The sequence below is a fragment of the Plasmodium brasilianum genome, chromosome 14, assembly GCF_023973825.1.
Source record: "Plasmodium brasilianum strain Bolivian I chromosome 14, whole genome shotgun sequence".
Lineage (NCBI taxonomy): Eukaryota > Apicomplexa > Aconoidasida > Haemosporida > Plasmodiidae > Plasmodium > Plasmodium brasilianum.
In genome coordinates this window covers 3,124,826-3,141,676 of record NC_090127.1, presented here as the reverse complement: position 1 = coordinate 3,141,676, position 16,851 = coordinate 3,124,826, and the positions used below count along the sequence as shown (strand labels likewise).

Genomic DNA, 16,851 nt, shown 5'->3' with positions numbered 1-16,851 from the left:
TTATTGCACATTTCCATGGCCATTTTTTAAGTTAAATTTTTTTTTCTCGCTTGACTACTTGTTTACAGCATATTCGTGCAAGTTTTTATAAAAGTTTTACATAATCGAAAGTGTACATATATATATTATAAATTTTTTTATTTATACCATAGAACACTTTACACAGGCAAGTGATTTATCTTTTCTGAATATTTAATTGTGATAAAAAATTTTTAACATGAAAAGGGAATATAAATGATAAAACTAGAAAATTTAAACGAGAATCATTATTTTGCATTAGCAACATATACATATATTTTGAAAAAATTATTAAATGCCACTCATTGGTCAGAAGTTCGCATATACCATATATCATAAAAGTTAGAAAGTTTAAAATAAATATAAAACTGTGATACCAAATTTTACAACATCGATCTATAACTTTTTTTTCCTGGTATAAATATTAAGAGTTAATATTTGCAGCAAATATATACATACATATATACATACATATATACATACATATATATATATAAACTATATAAATGTCTACGTGCAAATACCCAGAAAAAAAAAATATACCTTTTTATTTTTATTTTTTTAAGTTTAAAAATGACCAAAACAAAAAAACAAAAAAAAAAGTATTATTACATATATTTCCTATTAAATTAATTACTCATTATTGTGTGCATTATTGCACATATTTGTTTTATCATCTGTTAAGAATTATACGAAATAATATGGAAAGTGGGTGATCATGATATTCATCCAATATGACAATGATAATGTTTATACGTAGCTCTAAATTAAAACAAAAGCCCAGTGAAATATTACTAATTCGGTAAAATTGCGTATATGCGTACATACAGACACACACATATATATATATATATATAAAGAAGGAATAAATCTTTAAGGGTGTTACAAGCAATTATGATCAATGCGAACTCCGAAGAAATGCAAATTATTGAAATTATTTCCTTTTCCTAAAAATAAGATTGAATGATGCACATTATAATATTTTTCGCGAATTGCAGTATTCCCAGTTTAACCCTTTGCCCTATGTATAATCGTTAGTCTTTTACGCAAACGTATTATAATATAAACTCATAAAATAGCAGCAATATATCATATATATTACACATACATTTAAGACATGTATGTATATGTACTTGGGTGTTCTTATTTCCATCTTTCCGATAACGAACATTCTTTAGAACTATCTCATTAAGTGCTTGGATAGCCTACTAGCTATTTTTTTTTTTTTTTTTTTTTTTTTTTAATTTTAGATCAACGTTACACTCAAATTTTCCTGTCAGGTACAGGCAATACTTACTTTTTTCATTCCATTAATTTTTTTTCTTTTTTCACACGTCAGGGATTTGTATGATGTGCATTTATTCTGTATTCTTAATATATCACAGGTACACAATGTTTGTTTCTTTTTTTTTTTTTTTTTTTTTTTAATGTTCCATAGAACTTCAATATTTAAAAATTTCCAAATTACCGAGCTTTTCATTTTTAATTTTTATACATACCATTATGTTGAGCTATTAATCAGAAAAAATTAAAAAAGAAAAAAAAAGTAAAATATAATATAATAACATAAATAAAATAAAATAAAATTAAATTAAATTAATTATAATATTTTTACACTACTCAGTAAATAAGCACCTGCATATAGGCTATCATATAGATAGGCAAATATGCTTACGTAAATGTTTGCATATACGCAGACACATTTTTAAATACATATCTGAGAATTTACATACACGAACACTTATGTCATAAAAAGGGGAAAGGAAAAAGGAAAAATATTTTTAACCTTAATTTTTTTACACCCTACTCTACAGTTTTGGGCATAATAAAAATGAAATGAAAAAATCTGCTAAATTTTGGACAACCTGTTTGCAACAAACAAATATACATGTAGCTGTTATATCATTCACTTTTCACACACCCTTTGCTCTTTTAAATATCATTTCTTCATGCATGTATTTATAATACTGAAACTTTCACAGTGTACATTTTTTTTTTTTTTTTTTTAAAGGGAAATATTACATGCGTATGTGAATTATTATCAGCGCTAATATTCATCTTCTCCTGGAATAATATGTGTATATATATATATATATATAAAATTATGTAGATGTATGGATATGTGTATATATATATATGTATATATATATACGAGCTCCTTTATACACAATTACGCTTACCCCACTATAGATAGTTCATTTCTACAACTCTGCTGTATATACATATCTTTTAACTTTTTTTTATTTTGCATTATATATAAAGCAGCATAGATGTTTGAACATGAAGGATATTTATCTTTTAATTTTTTTTTTATGAATGTTATTCTTTTATAACATTTTAGTTTGCTCTTTATATGAGACCTCCCCTTGCATGATAACAGTCTCTACATAACAATTACTGATGTTTAACAATTACCGTTGTTTAGCAACTGCCTCTATATAACAACTTCCGTTAAATAAAAACTGCTTCTATATAACAATTGCCTCTGTTTAACAATTACCGCTATATAACAACTGCCTCTTTATAATAACTGCCTTTTTATAACTTCCGTTAAATAACAACAACTTTTATATAACAATTGCCGCTGTTTAACAACTACCATCACAGGGAGCTATCTCTGCGAAGGAATCGCTTCCACACAAGTTCTCCAAAATGAAAGTAACCCTGGGTGCACTATTTTTTTACTTATTGTTCATTTTTGCTAAATGCCATAATGATTTAAATTTTGAAAAGATAATTAAGTATCTTAAAGAAACGAAACTAATACCTGAATACGTACCAGATAAATTAGAAGGCGCAATACAAATAGTGCCCCCTTATTTAATCTATAACTACAAAGGAAAAATTTATTATTTACATAATAATGTTGATATATCTGTAGTAGAAGGAAATAACGAGGAAATACTTCTTACAGATAAAGAAATTGACGAAGATAAAGCAGAAGAATGTCATCCTGTGCCCCCTGAAGAAATATTACCACCCAAATCTGAACCAATTCCTCTCTCAATCCCAGAAGAAGAAACAGATTTAAGCATCATTGCACCTGTTGATGAAGATGAGGATTTAAAGGGCATGCTCGTTGATGAAGAAACAGGAATTCTGGTACCTAAAAGTAGTTCAGAAATAGTAGATACAGGAATAAAAACTCCGGTTGAATTTCAATTACCAGCAGTACATGAACTAACGAATGAACAGAAAGAAAAAAATACGACCATTTATTTTTATAACAAAGAAGGTACTATATTTCAACTAAAAGATATTATTCAATATAAAGAGAATGATCAAATATTTAAAAACCTAGGATTAGATTACCAACGATTTTACGAAGAATCATTAAATGAAGAAGAAGAAAAAAAGAAAGTTACTACTGCTACCCATAATGTAGAAATGAATACTTATGATAATTTCATAAAAGCATTACATATACTACTCAAGGGAGATGATGGAAAAAAACATTATACCATAAACAATGTATCTAAGAATGATATTCAATTATTTTTAAAAGAAGCCTATATAAATATACACAACTCTTTAAAGAGGTATGTGCTGTTCAGTGGTTACTCCTTTGAAGATTATACCTACCCTGTAGATTCATTTTCTCTAGATAATTTGTTAAATGACTTTTTTTTCTTAACAAATGATAACTTTTATAGCAATGGGTCCTTCAAAAATATAGTAAATAAAATTAAATACATATCAACTGCAAAAGATAAAGTAAGTGTAAAAAAAATAGAAAGGACTGTTAAACGCTTCTTACGTGAGAATAATTTAGAAGTCATAGACATCAAGTTAGTTCATCATTTATTCTCCAGAAATAACATTCTAAATTATAATGAAAATGATCTAATTAAATATGCCATAGATTTAGTAAACATCTCTCAGATAAATATATCACCTAGGGTTATTGCTTCTATATTTGCTTATTTTTTACAAAAAATTAACATAGACCTTATGCCGAACTATGTAACAATGTCGAAAAATAATTATACATTATTTATGGAAAATAATGATTTATTAATTAAGATCGAGTTATTATATAGAGAAATTTTTAAAAATTTCTTTAAATATACCTTACCTGCAGATGAAGGAGATGAAGATGAAGATATAAAAAAGAAAGAAACACATGAAAAGGCCTTATCTATGGCTCCATGGGCTCCAAATCTGTATTCCCAATTTGATAGCACCTATGATTTCTTATCATTCAAATATGGATTAGTATTATTTTATAATTCCTACCATAAAATTATCAACTACTTTGAAGAGAATGCTAAAATAAAGCAAATAATGAATATTCACAGAAAAACAAAAAAAATTGATACCCTTGATAAATTTTTAAATATACTAATAAGTCTATTTCCAATAAATGGAAATTCAGCTATTGCAAGCCGATTATCTTTTTTAAGTGAAGAAAAACCGTTGAAAAGGACTCTAAGCAGCATAGATGCATTTGATGATGACAAAGATGACGATACAGAGGAAGAAGAAGAGGCATCAAAAAATGAACAGAAAAAAAAAGAATTCAAAAAACAAATAGAAGCAGAATTAGGCGAAGAAAGAAAAACTCTTGTAGCTCAGATAGAAGAAGAAAAAACTAGGAAAAAAAAAGAAGAAGAAGAATCAATTGCAACAACGGATAGTAAACATGAACTAGAAACACAAAAATTAGAAAAAGATGAAGTACAGCAAGAAATATCGCAAGACGAAGAATTCGATAGAAAATATGAAGAAGATTATAAAGACGAATTGGAATACATTAAAGAACGAGAAGGTGGTTCACAGCATACAGATAAACCAAACGGTGATTCTCATAGCTTATCAACTCCATCATTTTATTATAATACTGCTCGAAAATATATATATGATGTAATGGATAGATCTTTTAAAGACACAATTAATTTAGGGTATCAGTTTGCTAATGAAGTAGATAAAAAATTGCGCGAAGTGTATACTTTATTAAAAAGAGGTTCAACCCCTAATTATGATGAACTAAGGGAAGAATCAATACAAAATGGAGATAAATTATTTGATCAGCTGAAAGAAAAAATAAAAAATAAAGAAAATCAAAAAAATATAAATATATACAAAACAGAGATAGAAACAGAACTTAATCAAATACAAAAAAAGACAAATGGAAAATATATGATAATAGAAGGTATAATTTCGGAAAAATATGAACAGTATAAAGAGAATGTCATTAAATTATGTAATAAAAGATTTTATACAAATTTTAGAAAAATGTTAGGGAAAAAAAAAATGGAAATGCTAAAAGAATTTAGAGCTGCTTTAAAACATGCACTTCGAATAGTAAAAGATTTTGCACCTAGTTATAATGAGCAAGAATATACAGATACCTTTACTAAAATTTATGAAGAAAAAAAAAAATTGTACAAACAGGAATATTCAAAATCAAGAAGGTTAATTTCCAAAAAATTAGATGCTAACTTTCATATTCATCTAAAGGAGCATTTTGAAAATAAAGAAGTGATCATTCACCAAAATCTTCAACAAATAAGAGAATATTTTTTGAAAAAAATTGATAGCATCATTATGGAACTGTACAATGATATGTCTGTTGAATTACAAATAGACAGATTAAAGCTTAAAAATGAAAAGAAAAATATATATGAAAAAATTATAAATATACAACAAGAAGAGATAAATTTCCCTAAAGACTTAAGGGCACTAGAGGATAATTTAAAGCAACTAGAACGTGAAAATCCTCTTAAGTTGAAGGAAAAACAAGATGCATTAAATAATGATATAGCAAATCTGAAGGAAAAGGTACAGAAAAACAAAAGCGAATTGCTTTTACTTAAAACCGCATTTACCACCGTATCTCAACAATATGAACAGATTAACACTAAAATGGAGGTAGTACAAGAATTAGAAAAAAAACTCAGATTGTTTAAATATGACATACTCAAGGAATATAAAGAAAGGCAGCTAAAAGCTGAAGCATTTGTAAAAGGAGCAAATACCCTATCTGAAATATATGAACGTATAGAAACTATAACTAATTATCTATATCTCACTTTAGAGGATATATATGTAGATGAAACAGAAACGAAGCTACAATTAACCATAGTTAAAAATAAGAAAAAAAATGTAGAATTGGACATAAAAATAATAGAAAAGTTTCATGAAATTAATCCAGATGAAGAAAAAATGGCAAAGAACAAATTAAATAAAGAGAGCTCAAAAGCGTTAGATGAAGAAATAACAAAATTAAAAGATAATCTAAAAAAATTAGAGGTGAAAAAAGATATAATTGTACACGAATTAAATTATATAACAAGTGATGCCGTGCATAAAGTGCCTGAAACTATGAAGGTGCTACTTCCTATAGAATTAGATACGCATGAAAAAAAAGCATTTGAAGATTTTGTAAGAACTCTAACACAAGATATAGAAGTATATAACAGTGCTTTCAAAATATTTATTATGACCATAGATGGAAATTTACATGAAGATGAAGATGATTTAATTTATTCTTATAACTATATGAAATTAGCTCAGGATAAAAAGAATAGGAATGAAAAATATGAAGTACATTATGAAAGAAATATACAGATATTTAGCACAAAAGTGCAAGCATTTCATATAGATTTCAAAAATTATATAAGTTTAAGAAAAAAAATAGAAACAGACAAGGAGAATGAAGAAACACTTCTCTACCTAGAACGAAATGATATCCATTTGGAAAATATGGTGCATAAGTTGAAAAGTAACATGCACAAAAATGTTCCTGATTTTAGTTATCTTTTGACAAATCCTGTATACATGACAGATAAGATAAACAATGAAAAAGAAGAGGCTGCTCAAGCCTATAAGTCATTACTAGAAACGTATAAGAATCTACAAACAGATGGAAATTTAATTAGTGAAGATTATCGAAATTGGATTCATCACGATATGCTTTATAAACTTACATCCCAAAGGCTACTAGTATATAAGGCAATAGAAAAGAAATACATACAAAGATCAAAGGATGTATATCAGAATTCTTATGATCCAAATAAAGTTAAGGAAAAAAGAATAGATGAAGTAATATATGATGTTCAAACAAACACTTATTTGTCTACCCCTGTAATGTTACAATATGGAGGGGAGATTATTTGGGGAGATCCATATGATAAGAGAAAATATTTAAGAGTAATAAAAGAGGAAGAAAAATATCCGTATGCTTTAAAAGAAATAAAAGATATCTACGTTTTAAATAAAATAATTAAGGATAAGCTGATAAAAAGTGGAAAACTAGAACAATTTAAAGAATATATGAATTCTCAAGTATATACTATAGTAGAGGAAAAACATACAGCATCATATTTATTCGAAAAGGAAGATTTAGATAAACTTAATTTATTAACACTTGAAGGACGATTGATACCAGGAAATTTAAAAAACTTTTTTACTCATTTTAATTTACCTGATACATGGAAAAACATAAGTGAAATTATGGACACAGCATCAGAGTATTTGAAACAAACAGACATGAGTTATGATGCAATTATCGAGATTATAAAATTTTTGAAAGAAAATCCAAATGTAATTAACATAAGAGATATAATAACACTAAGTGAAAATATTATGAACACGTCTAATATATATTTTATGAAACCTGATACGTTGTCCATTTATATATTGTCTGTCTTAGAAATGTTAGGAATACAAGTACAAATGGATGATATACACAAAAGAGATACCAAATCTAAGGTAATAATTTATTTGAATATTCTTAAAAGTCATTATAAAAGAAAAGAAATAAAAACTCAGCTTCAAGATTATGTAGTGAAGTTTTTATTACCACAAGAAATTCTAGAATCTGCTACTTATAATCCTAAATTGTATGAACTAATAGTAGCTATGAATCAGGGTATGGATGCGAATCCTATATTATATGATAATTTTAAAAAAAATAATTTGGAATTTTATACCGAATTTTTTAAAGCTTTTAAACTAGGAATGAATGATTTTATAGATTTTTTCCTTTCAAAAGCAGTTAGTTTATATCCTGTAATGACAACAACTGAGCATTTTTTGAGTCTCTACAGTACAGCAGAAAAAAGAATATTCCTTTATGAAATATATGGTTATAATTTGGCAAGTTTTAACACTATTATAACAAAATTTTTCTATGCACTTAACCCTGGGCTGAGGGAGGTCATAAATGATTACCATCTTAGAGCAGATGAATTATGTTACAAAGAATTTAAAAATTTTGACCTTGGGGAAATTTTTACCTTTGTAAAGTCTAATTTAATCAATAAATTATATAATAATTATTTAAAAAAACATAAATATGCTGCAGTACCTCCTCTTCATGCTCTCTGGAGATTATTCTTCTATATCACTAATAAAGAATTCCTTACGTATAGTAAAATAAAAGGTGTTGTTGAACGATACTTTTCTGCTAGCATATTTGATAGAAATACGAAACAAATGATTGTAAAACTTGCATATTCATTCTTAACTCGAATGAATTATTTATCTTCTTCTTATTTTGATAGTGATATAGAAAAACTTATCAACCAAAATGACCTTAGTCTATTTACTGAATTCCATACCTTATTAAATAAACTTAATTTCCTTTTTTATTGTAAAAATGATAAGAAATATTTAGAAAGATATATACCTACTAATTTGTATGAAAATAATAATACATTTAAGATAGACGCTACGTTACTGTACCGTGAATTTTTAAATTCTTTACCTCCTTATGTTAGAAGACCTGTTCTGAACTTTTTCGAAACGGATTTCATAGATGTAACGTCCAAACTTCTGATCCATTTTTTTACTTATGTACAGAAACTCATAGGTACTGAAAAAGATCCATTCGAATCTGAGGAAAATAATAAAGTAGAAACCTTTTTCCGATTAAAATACCGTTTTACAAAAAATAAAAATGTACTTGAAGATACTTATAAAGAATTCGCTGAACATAAAAGAGGGCAAAAAGAAAATCCTATTATTCTTTCTAGAAGAGTTAAATATGAACATTCTAATAAGAAAGTTATATACAAACAATACCTAGACATGGAAGACATTATCAGTGAAAAGTCCTTCATTTCATTGATGCAATTACTCTTAAAGGAAAGTATAAGCTTTGCAGAATTAAATACACATTTTGCAAATTTTATGAAGAAAAACAATTTTTTATTTCCCAAATTTGATGTTTTAAAAAAGGTAATAATCGAATCAGAGGATGAAAATTTTTACCCAAACTTGTACAAATTCTTTTATGATAAATTTCAGCAGTTGAAAATTTCACAGCCAATACAAGATATATATTATCTTTTCATCAAAAAGTTGATGGAGTACTCAATTGCCCCTGCATCCATGATAAAGAATGATGTACAACGAGACCTAGATGATGAATTAACAATTAAATATTATACATATATACACTTTTTACAAAATCTATTTAAATGTTTATTCGATTTTTATAATTTTGATGATACAAACAATTGTGCGCAGTTTGGTAATTTCACAAATGAACCATTAACCTTTGAACAAAAAATCCTGAACATCATGCAGGCTCCTTTTGTTGACACTACTAAACGTGTTACACATAGTCCCGTTACAGAGAAATACAAAATGGATAACGAAGCAATTTACACACATTTCGTTAAGCAGTTTATCCCATCTAGTGAATTGTTAGATAAAGAAGAATTGCAAGCAGAAGTTTTCAAATTTAGATTCTTTGTATCAGAAATAACAAAGTTTGTAATAAAAACGATTTTGTCAAATATGCCATCTAGTTATATATTATCCATTAGTTATGAAGATTTGAACATACACTTAGATGATATACTTGAAGACATGCACACCTACTTTACCACTGTTCGAAAAATCAAACAACCACAGGAAGAAGAATTACCAGCATATCCTAATGTCAAAGGTACTGTAAATAATTTTATGAAAAATAATAAAGAAGAAGAAAAATATGTACCAATAGTACAATTTGAAAATATAAAATATTACCTAGACAATCATATTACAGAATTTTTATTAAAAAATAATGCAGTATTTAAATTTTTTAATGAATTTATAAAAAATATAGACAAATTTAAACAATACTTCCCATCCTTATCTGAACTATATTTATTTATTGACAAGCGTGTAAGTATCATTAATTCAATTAATCATCCTTACTATACCAAACGGGCAAAAACACAGACCATCATTCACGTTTTTGTGGATTTCTTCAAAAGCTTTGGAATTGACCTTTACCAGTTGTGAGGGACACATGTCGTACCGATCCCCGTAACACGCGCACCTGCATCGTTAATTCATGCGCTTTCCCCTTTATCCATTCGTTTATCCATTGATTCGTGTATCCGTTAATTCGTGTATCCGTTAATTCGTATATCCGTTAATTCGTATATCCGTTAATTCGTATATCCGTTAATTCGTATATCCGTTAATTCGTATATCCGTTAATTCGTATATCCGTTAATTCGTATATCCGTTAATTCGTATATCCGTTAATTCGTATATCCGTTAATTCGTATATCCGTTAATTCTTATATCCGTTAATTCGTATATCCGTTAATTCGTATATCCGTTAATTCTTATATCCGTTTATTCATCTACTTATGCTTCATTTTATTATTTTCCTTCTCCCTCCTTTTCCTGTATTTACTCTTCATCCCTTTTAACACCACTCCTTCAATTAGTGTGCAATATGTCCACTACATGTAAATATCATCACACAACTACTTGAATTAGTTAAAGACATTACTTAATACATCATCATTATGCAAAGAATAAAAAAAAAGAAAAAGAAAAGTGCAAAAGGAACTCTTCGATAATTATTACTTTAATGTAGTTACTAGAAAGGTATTCACTCTACAGGCAGGCATTAAAAAGCTACAAGAAAATATTCAATTATTTGGTCATTCAATTAATTGATCATTCCATTAATTAAGCATTTAATTAATTAAGCATTCAACTATTTCGTCAATTAATATATTTCTTTTTTTTTTTTTTTTTTTTTTATAATTCCAAGTCAGGTGAGATTATCTCACGAGCAGATTGATAATATGATAAGAAAAAAAAAAAAAAAAAATGAGAATCCTGACCTGAAACTTGGACCTGTATATGGCGGGTAAGTGGTCAGGAAAAATTCGAATATTTTAAATAAAACATTGCGTGGGTATTTGCACCAGAACAAAAAAAAGAAATGGATAAAAAGGATAAAAAAGATAAACAAGATACTATACGATAAAATAAAAAACTATGACTGTTCGGAAAATGTATAAAAAAGTATCAATAACGTAACAGAGTACATATAATAAAATAAAAAAATAAAAAAAAAGGAGCCAAAAACGACTTATATGTATGGCAGTTCTCCCCTTATATTCATCAACCTCATTGATGTGATCAGATTAGGAGTTGTTAAAATAGTGTCCTATGCCATTCTCTTTTTCTGCTACAATTCAAAGGGGGGGGGAGCTGTAAATGTATGCATACTTGCACATGCACAAAAATATACATATATATATGTACATATACGTACATATACATACTTATATGCATGCAATGTAACCCAGTCTGGGTGTGTCCCTCTAGATCTCCTTCTAAGGGTCCTCATATTTAATATAACAAAATATCTCCTTTTCACTAATCTAGTTAAACAGAAAAAGGTACTCCCTCCATATGAACACCCCCAAATGGTAATGTATGTGATATAATGGCAATTTTCCTCTCTTACATTTATTCGTACTTTTATTTTTATACTTATTCTTATTATTATTCCTATTCCTATTCTTATTATTTTCATTCTTCTTGTCATTCTTGTCATTCTTTTTATCATTCTTGTCATTCTTCTTTATATTATTATTGTTTTCCCTCTTCTTGAACAGTTATGCCTTCTGCATGCTGAGCAGCTGCTTCCTCTGCTTTCGAACGAAGGACTTTCCCCCGATATTTTTCTGAGTCTGAATTTTCGTGTATTTTTTTACACACCATTCTTTCATTTCTTTGTCCTTTTCAAATAATTGCAAGGCAGATAAGCACTTTTTCTTTCTCTTATTGGATGTATGCAAGGACTGCGATTCTTTTCCAGCTCCAACTTTTATTTTGTCATTGCCATTTACTAATGTAGCTACTTGAAAAAAGTTTGGCATTTTTTCATCTTTTTTTATTTTTTGATATTCATTTTTTGTATATAAGTTTTCATGTTGAATTAATTTCCACTGCAATTTTAATTCCTCTGTTTTCTCAGTCTTCTTCATATATCCCCATTCAATTAAATGATTATTTTTCGCTACTTTTTCTCTTCTCTTATTTTCCATTACTTCGTTTACATAACTTAGTACTGATATGGGTTCCGGGCTTATTGTTTCTAAAATGTTTAAATTTTTGTTATTACCTAGTGGCGCCATTTGTTCAAACATGTATTATATTTTGCTATATTTCTGCTTCTCTGTCTCTTCTAAAAGCATAGATGGTTCTAAAGCAGATTAAGCGTTCTCTTATTTTATGTTTTTATAATCTTATTTTTGCGCTAATTTTTACTTAGGCAATACAACATATATATTATATATGCTATTATGCAGTAATATTGCAAATATATACTCATTTTAATGCCTACGTACAATTTAACATATATGTACTCCTTTTTTCAATATTATCCTTTTCTTCTTTTTCCTTTTTTTGTTCGTTATTTATTATTTATTATTTATTATATATTATACATTATATATTATATATTATTCGTTCTCTTTTTTCCCCCTCTTTTCTGCTATTTCGTTGATCATTATTTATATAAAATAAAATGAAAATAATTTAAAAAAAAAAAAAAAAAAAAAATCTATGTAATTATACATATAGCTAAAAAGGGTGGAAGAATTTATAAACTATATCCACCTAGTTATATATTATATTTTACTTAGCGATAAGATACAAAGCAGCAAAATAAAGTTAAGAAAGAGACTGATTCTCCTTTTACGTATTTATATTCATACATACATGCACAATATTATAACAGGTACATTATATATGCACGTCGTATGTACCGGGAGAGTTTTTAAAAGGAACAAAAAATAAATGTGCTTCTAATTTAAGGCAAGAAGGGTACGCTGCTGTATATATGTTAAAAAGCAATTTTAATATATTTTTTGGCATTTTGGCATTTTCTTTTTTTTATTTTCTTAGAACCCGTATAATGAAAAATGAAAATATTATAATTTAACAAAAGTTTTCCTTTTAAAAGTTTTGAATAAATTTATTCACGTGAAATATATATGCATATGTGCTTATGTACATGGATAATGTACGTATTAGCCTTTTGCACGCTTTAACGCAATTTTTAGAACAAAAACACAAGCTTTTTTTTATTTTTTTTTTTTCTCAAGTATCATCAGCGGAAATGAGTATATGTACATATATGCATTCATATATAGCTAGATAGAGATAATTACATATCTTTACATATGTATACATATATGAGCAATAGAGCAGTAAATGTGAATGAATAAATGGGCAGCCAAGTTGTTATTAGTTCTCCTTTCTTTAAAAGCAAAAATTTCCTTTTTAAGAGAAATAAAAAGTACTCAGTTATATGTAGATTATAGTAAAGGGTACAAGACAAAAACTACCCCACTTTACAACTACCTTCGTCAAGTAGCAGATGGTATAAAACAAAATGTAAAATGTAAAAAGGCTTTATATAGGCGGGAAAGAAAAATCTTAAAGAGATTTAACAGAATAAACCAGGTCGAGAGGGGTACCACAACCCCATCTACTATAGCTAGCTGTCAAAAGAGTAGCGATGAGGAAAATAGCAGCTATAATGAAAACAACAATGAAGAAAGCAACGATGATGGTAACAATGGCAGTCGTGTAGAGGATAGAACAAAGAACATACTTATTAGTAGGTCCTTTCAAGGAATAAAGGTGTACCCCATAAGACAGCCGGGAGAGGAAAACCCCTTGAGGACAAAAATACCAGCTATGGAATTTAAACCAAAGAGAAGTTTAGGTCAAAATTATTTAAAGGATGAAAATATAATAAGAAAAATGGTAAGTGCAATAGAGCTTAATGTGAACGATCTGAACTCTAAAAGTAATAAAATAAATGTCCAAAAAAAGAAGAAACGGGAAAAAAATGGACGCGCAAGGCAACCAGGAAAATTTGGGAAAAATAAGAAAATTGTAAAAGGTGAAGAGCACAATGAAGGGGAACTATATAAAGAAAATAAACATAAAAAGGGAGAAGTTGAAACGAAATGGAATACTGGAAAGAGTGGTAGTAGCATTAGTACTAATGGAAGTGATAGTTACAGTGGCAATGATTACTTAGGACATGCCGACAACTATGGGGGGGGAGTTCCTAAGGAGGAGCCCTTGGAAAGCGTGCAAAACAAAGGAAAGGGTATTATAGAACTAGGGTGCGGACTGGGTCAAATCAGCAAGTTTTTATTTGCAAAATATGAAAACATGACTGGTGTTGAAATAGATAGTCGAGCAATATCCATACTCAGTAGAACTATGCCAGGTTTTGATATTATTCATGATGATGTATTGCAAATAAATTATAAAGAAATGTCTTTAAGTAAAGGAACAAAATTAACAGTTATTGGTAATTTACCTTTTTACATAACATCACAGATACTATTTTGTTTATTAGACTTTTATAAATATATTGAGCAAGCAATAGTAACTATTCAATATGAAGTAGGACAAAGAATTGTAGCTAAACCAAATGATAAAGACTACTCTATTTTAAGTATACTTTTTAGTATATATACAGAACCGCATTTACTTTTTAAAATTCCTAGTACTGCTTTTTATCCAGTTCCCAAGGTAGAAGCAGCTATTATGAAAATCATTTTTAAAAAAAATGACTTCACTTGTAATTTATTATATTTAAAACAAATTTTAAAATATGCATTTCAACAAAAAAGAAAGAAGTTAAAGTCAAGTTTAAAAACATTACTTAATGAACACAATATTGAGCAAACAACTCTTCCCTTCTCGGATTTAAGACCTCAACAATTATATCCTTACCAATTTATTGAGCTTACCAATATTTTATTTCCTTTAAGTAAATATCCCTTCGATCCAAAGGTTCAGACAAAAGTATGGCGCAAAAAGAAGCATGGAGAATGACCACTTGGGCGTGGAACAGTATGTATGCGTGCACAGTTAGGGAATGTTTCTTTGCATTTATGCGCATATATATATGTGTATACATATTTGCTTACTTGTATATATAAACTTTTAACGGCTCTTTATAGTTGCACTCTGCTTTTTATATGTTAAATGATGTTAGCGATTATATTTTTTTTTTTTTTTTTTTTTTTTTTCTCCCCCTTATTTGGTGGTAATACAACGTTTACATTATCGTATAAACAATTAGGTCGATTTGGACTTGTTATTATTTTTTTTTTTAATATTTTATAAACTAAATAAGGGTCTGGCTTTTCATTATTTTGATCATTTCAAGCACATAAAATAAAGAAGACTAATGTATCCACTCTGCAGTTTTCGGACTACATTTTGATAATGTACTTGTTAATTGTTAATATTGAGATGGGGAGGGAAAGCACAGGAAGCAAAGGTAGCAAGGAAGCTAAAATTTATCTTGTTCTGTCCTTTTGCCGCTAATCTGATATTCCGCTAATTCGTATTACCGCATCCTCATTTCTATTCGAAGGCCATTTCTTCTTCTACCACTTTCAGCATAATCGGCTTCACATTTTGTCATGTAGGAACGCGATATGGTTTACTTGCGTGCATTTGCCCCTGATGATGCATATATACTCACACCTTTTTTCTTTCCATCTTGAGTCCCCTTCTAAGGTGGAACTCTCTGCACACAACATTTAATAAATATATTTTACACATTCAACGTAGTGTTAAACTCGTACGAGTTTAAGAGCCCGCATATAATAATGCAACGAACTGATGTTTCAGTTTATAATTCAAAGTTATTTCAATTTTGTAAATATATATATATATATATATATATATATATATATATAAATATTTCGTTTTATTAACACACAATAAAACATAGGTATGCGGGCACGCAATTAAATAGATGGAGTTACTTAAAAATGGAATAAAATAAAACTTGCATATATATCCTTAAAAGGTCATGATCCTCATGTTAAGGCGTGTTTTTCCAAAAGCGCGTACTGTACATGAACATATGTACATATGTACATATGTACGTATATACGTATATACATATATACATATGTACATATGTACGTATATACGTATATACATATATATATATGCATATATATACGTATATGTACGCAGCAAGGATACCGCAGAAAAAAGGAAATAAACAGTTGTGGAATGGTTAAAAAAAAAATTAAATAAAAAGGTAAAAAAATTAAAAAATAAAACATAATTGAATAGAGTAATATTCGCACTGGCTATACCATTTTTGTAAAATTTAAATTAAAATTTATTTATTTATTCTCATCTATCTATCCATTTAACTTTTTTTTTTTTTTTTTTTTTTTTTTAAATTTAACTGAGTACAGATATGTTATTATGACACCTACGCATACATCGTCGTAAGTATATATATATATATATATATATATATATATATATATATATATATATATATGTATATACTACTACTGCGTAAATATCTATACAATTTATTTGCATTCATTTATTTGGGACGACGTAATAATGTATGATACATTTTCGCAATAAAACGCATTTTTCGTTATTCGTTTATTTATGCTTTCATTGTTTATTTATATTTCCATTCGTTTTTTTATTCCTCCGTTCGTTTATTTATTCCTCCATTCGTTTATATATTGCTCCACTCGCATATTTATTCCTCCATTCGTTTATATA

At 27.8% G+C, this 16,851-nt stretch overlaps 3 protein-coding genes across 3 annotated transcripts; 2 read left to right on the top strand and 1 right to left on the bottom strand.

The window, feature by feature from the left end:
- Positions 1–2,670: 2,670 nt before the first annotated feature.
- Positions 2,671–11,129, top strand: MKS88_005875 (osmiophilic body protein G377; the record flags this gene model as incomplete). The annotated part of the gene is made up of 2 exons (XM_067219174.1): positions 2,671–10,137; positions 11,031–11,129. 2 exons carry the CDS (start codon positions 2,671–2,673, stop codon positions 11,127–11,129), a joined length of 7,566 nt encoding a protein of 2,521 aa, XP_067071077.1.
- Positions 11,130–11,882: 753 nt separating this feature from the next.
- On the bottom strand, positions 11,883–12,416 carry MKS88_005874 (rRNA-processing protein FCF2; the record flags this gene model as incomplete). Its single annotated transcript, XM_067219173.1, has 1 exon — positions 11,883–12,416. One exon carries the CDS (start codon positions 12,414–12,416, stop codon positions 11,883–11,885), a length of 534 nt encoding a protein of 177 aa, XP_067071076.1.
- Positions 12,417–13,491: 1,075 nt separating this feature from the next.
- Positions 13,492–15,132, top strand: MKS88_005873 (ribosomal RNA small subunit methyltransferase A2; the record flags this gene model as incomplete). The annotated part of the gene is made up of 1 exon (XM_067219172.1): positions 13,492–15,132. The coding sequence occupies one exon, from the start codon at positions 13,492–13,494 to the stop codon at positions 15,130–15,132; it is 1,641 nt and encodes a 546-aa protein (XP_067071075.1).
- Positions 15,133–16,851: the final 1,719 nt, after the last annotated feature.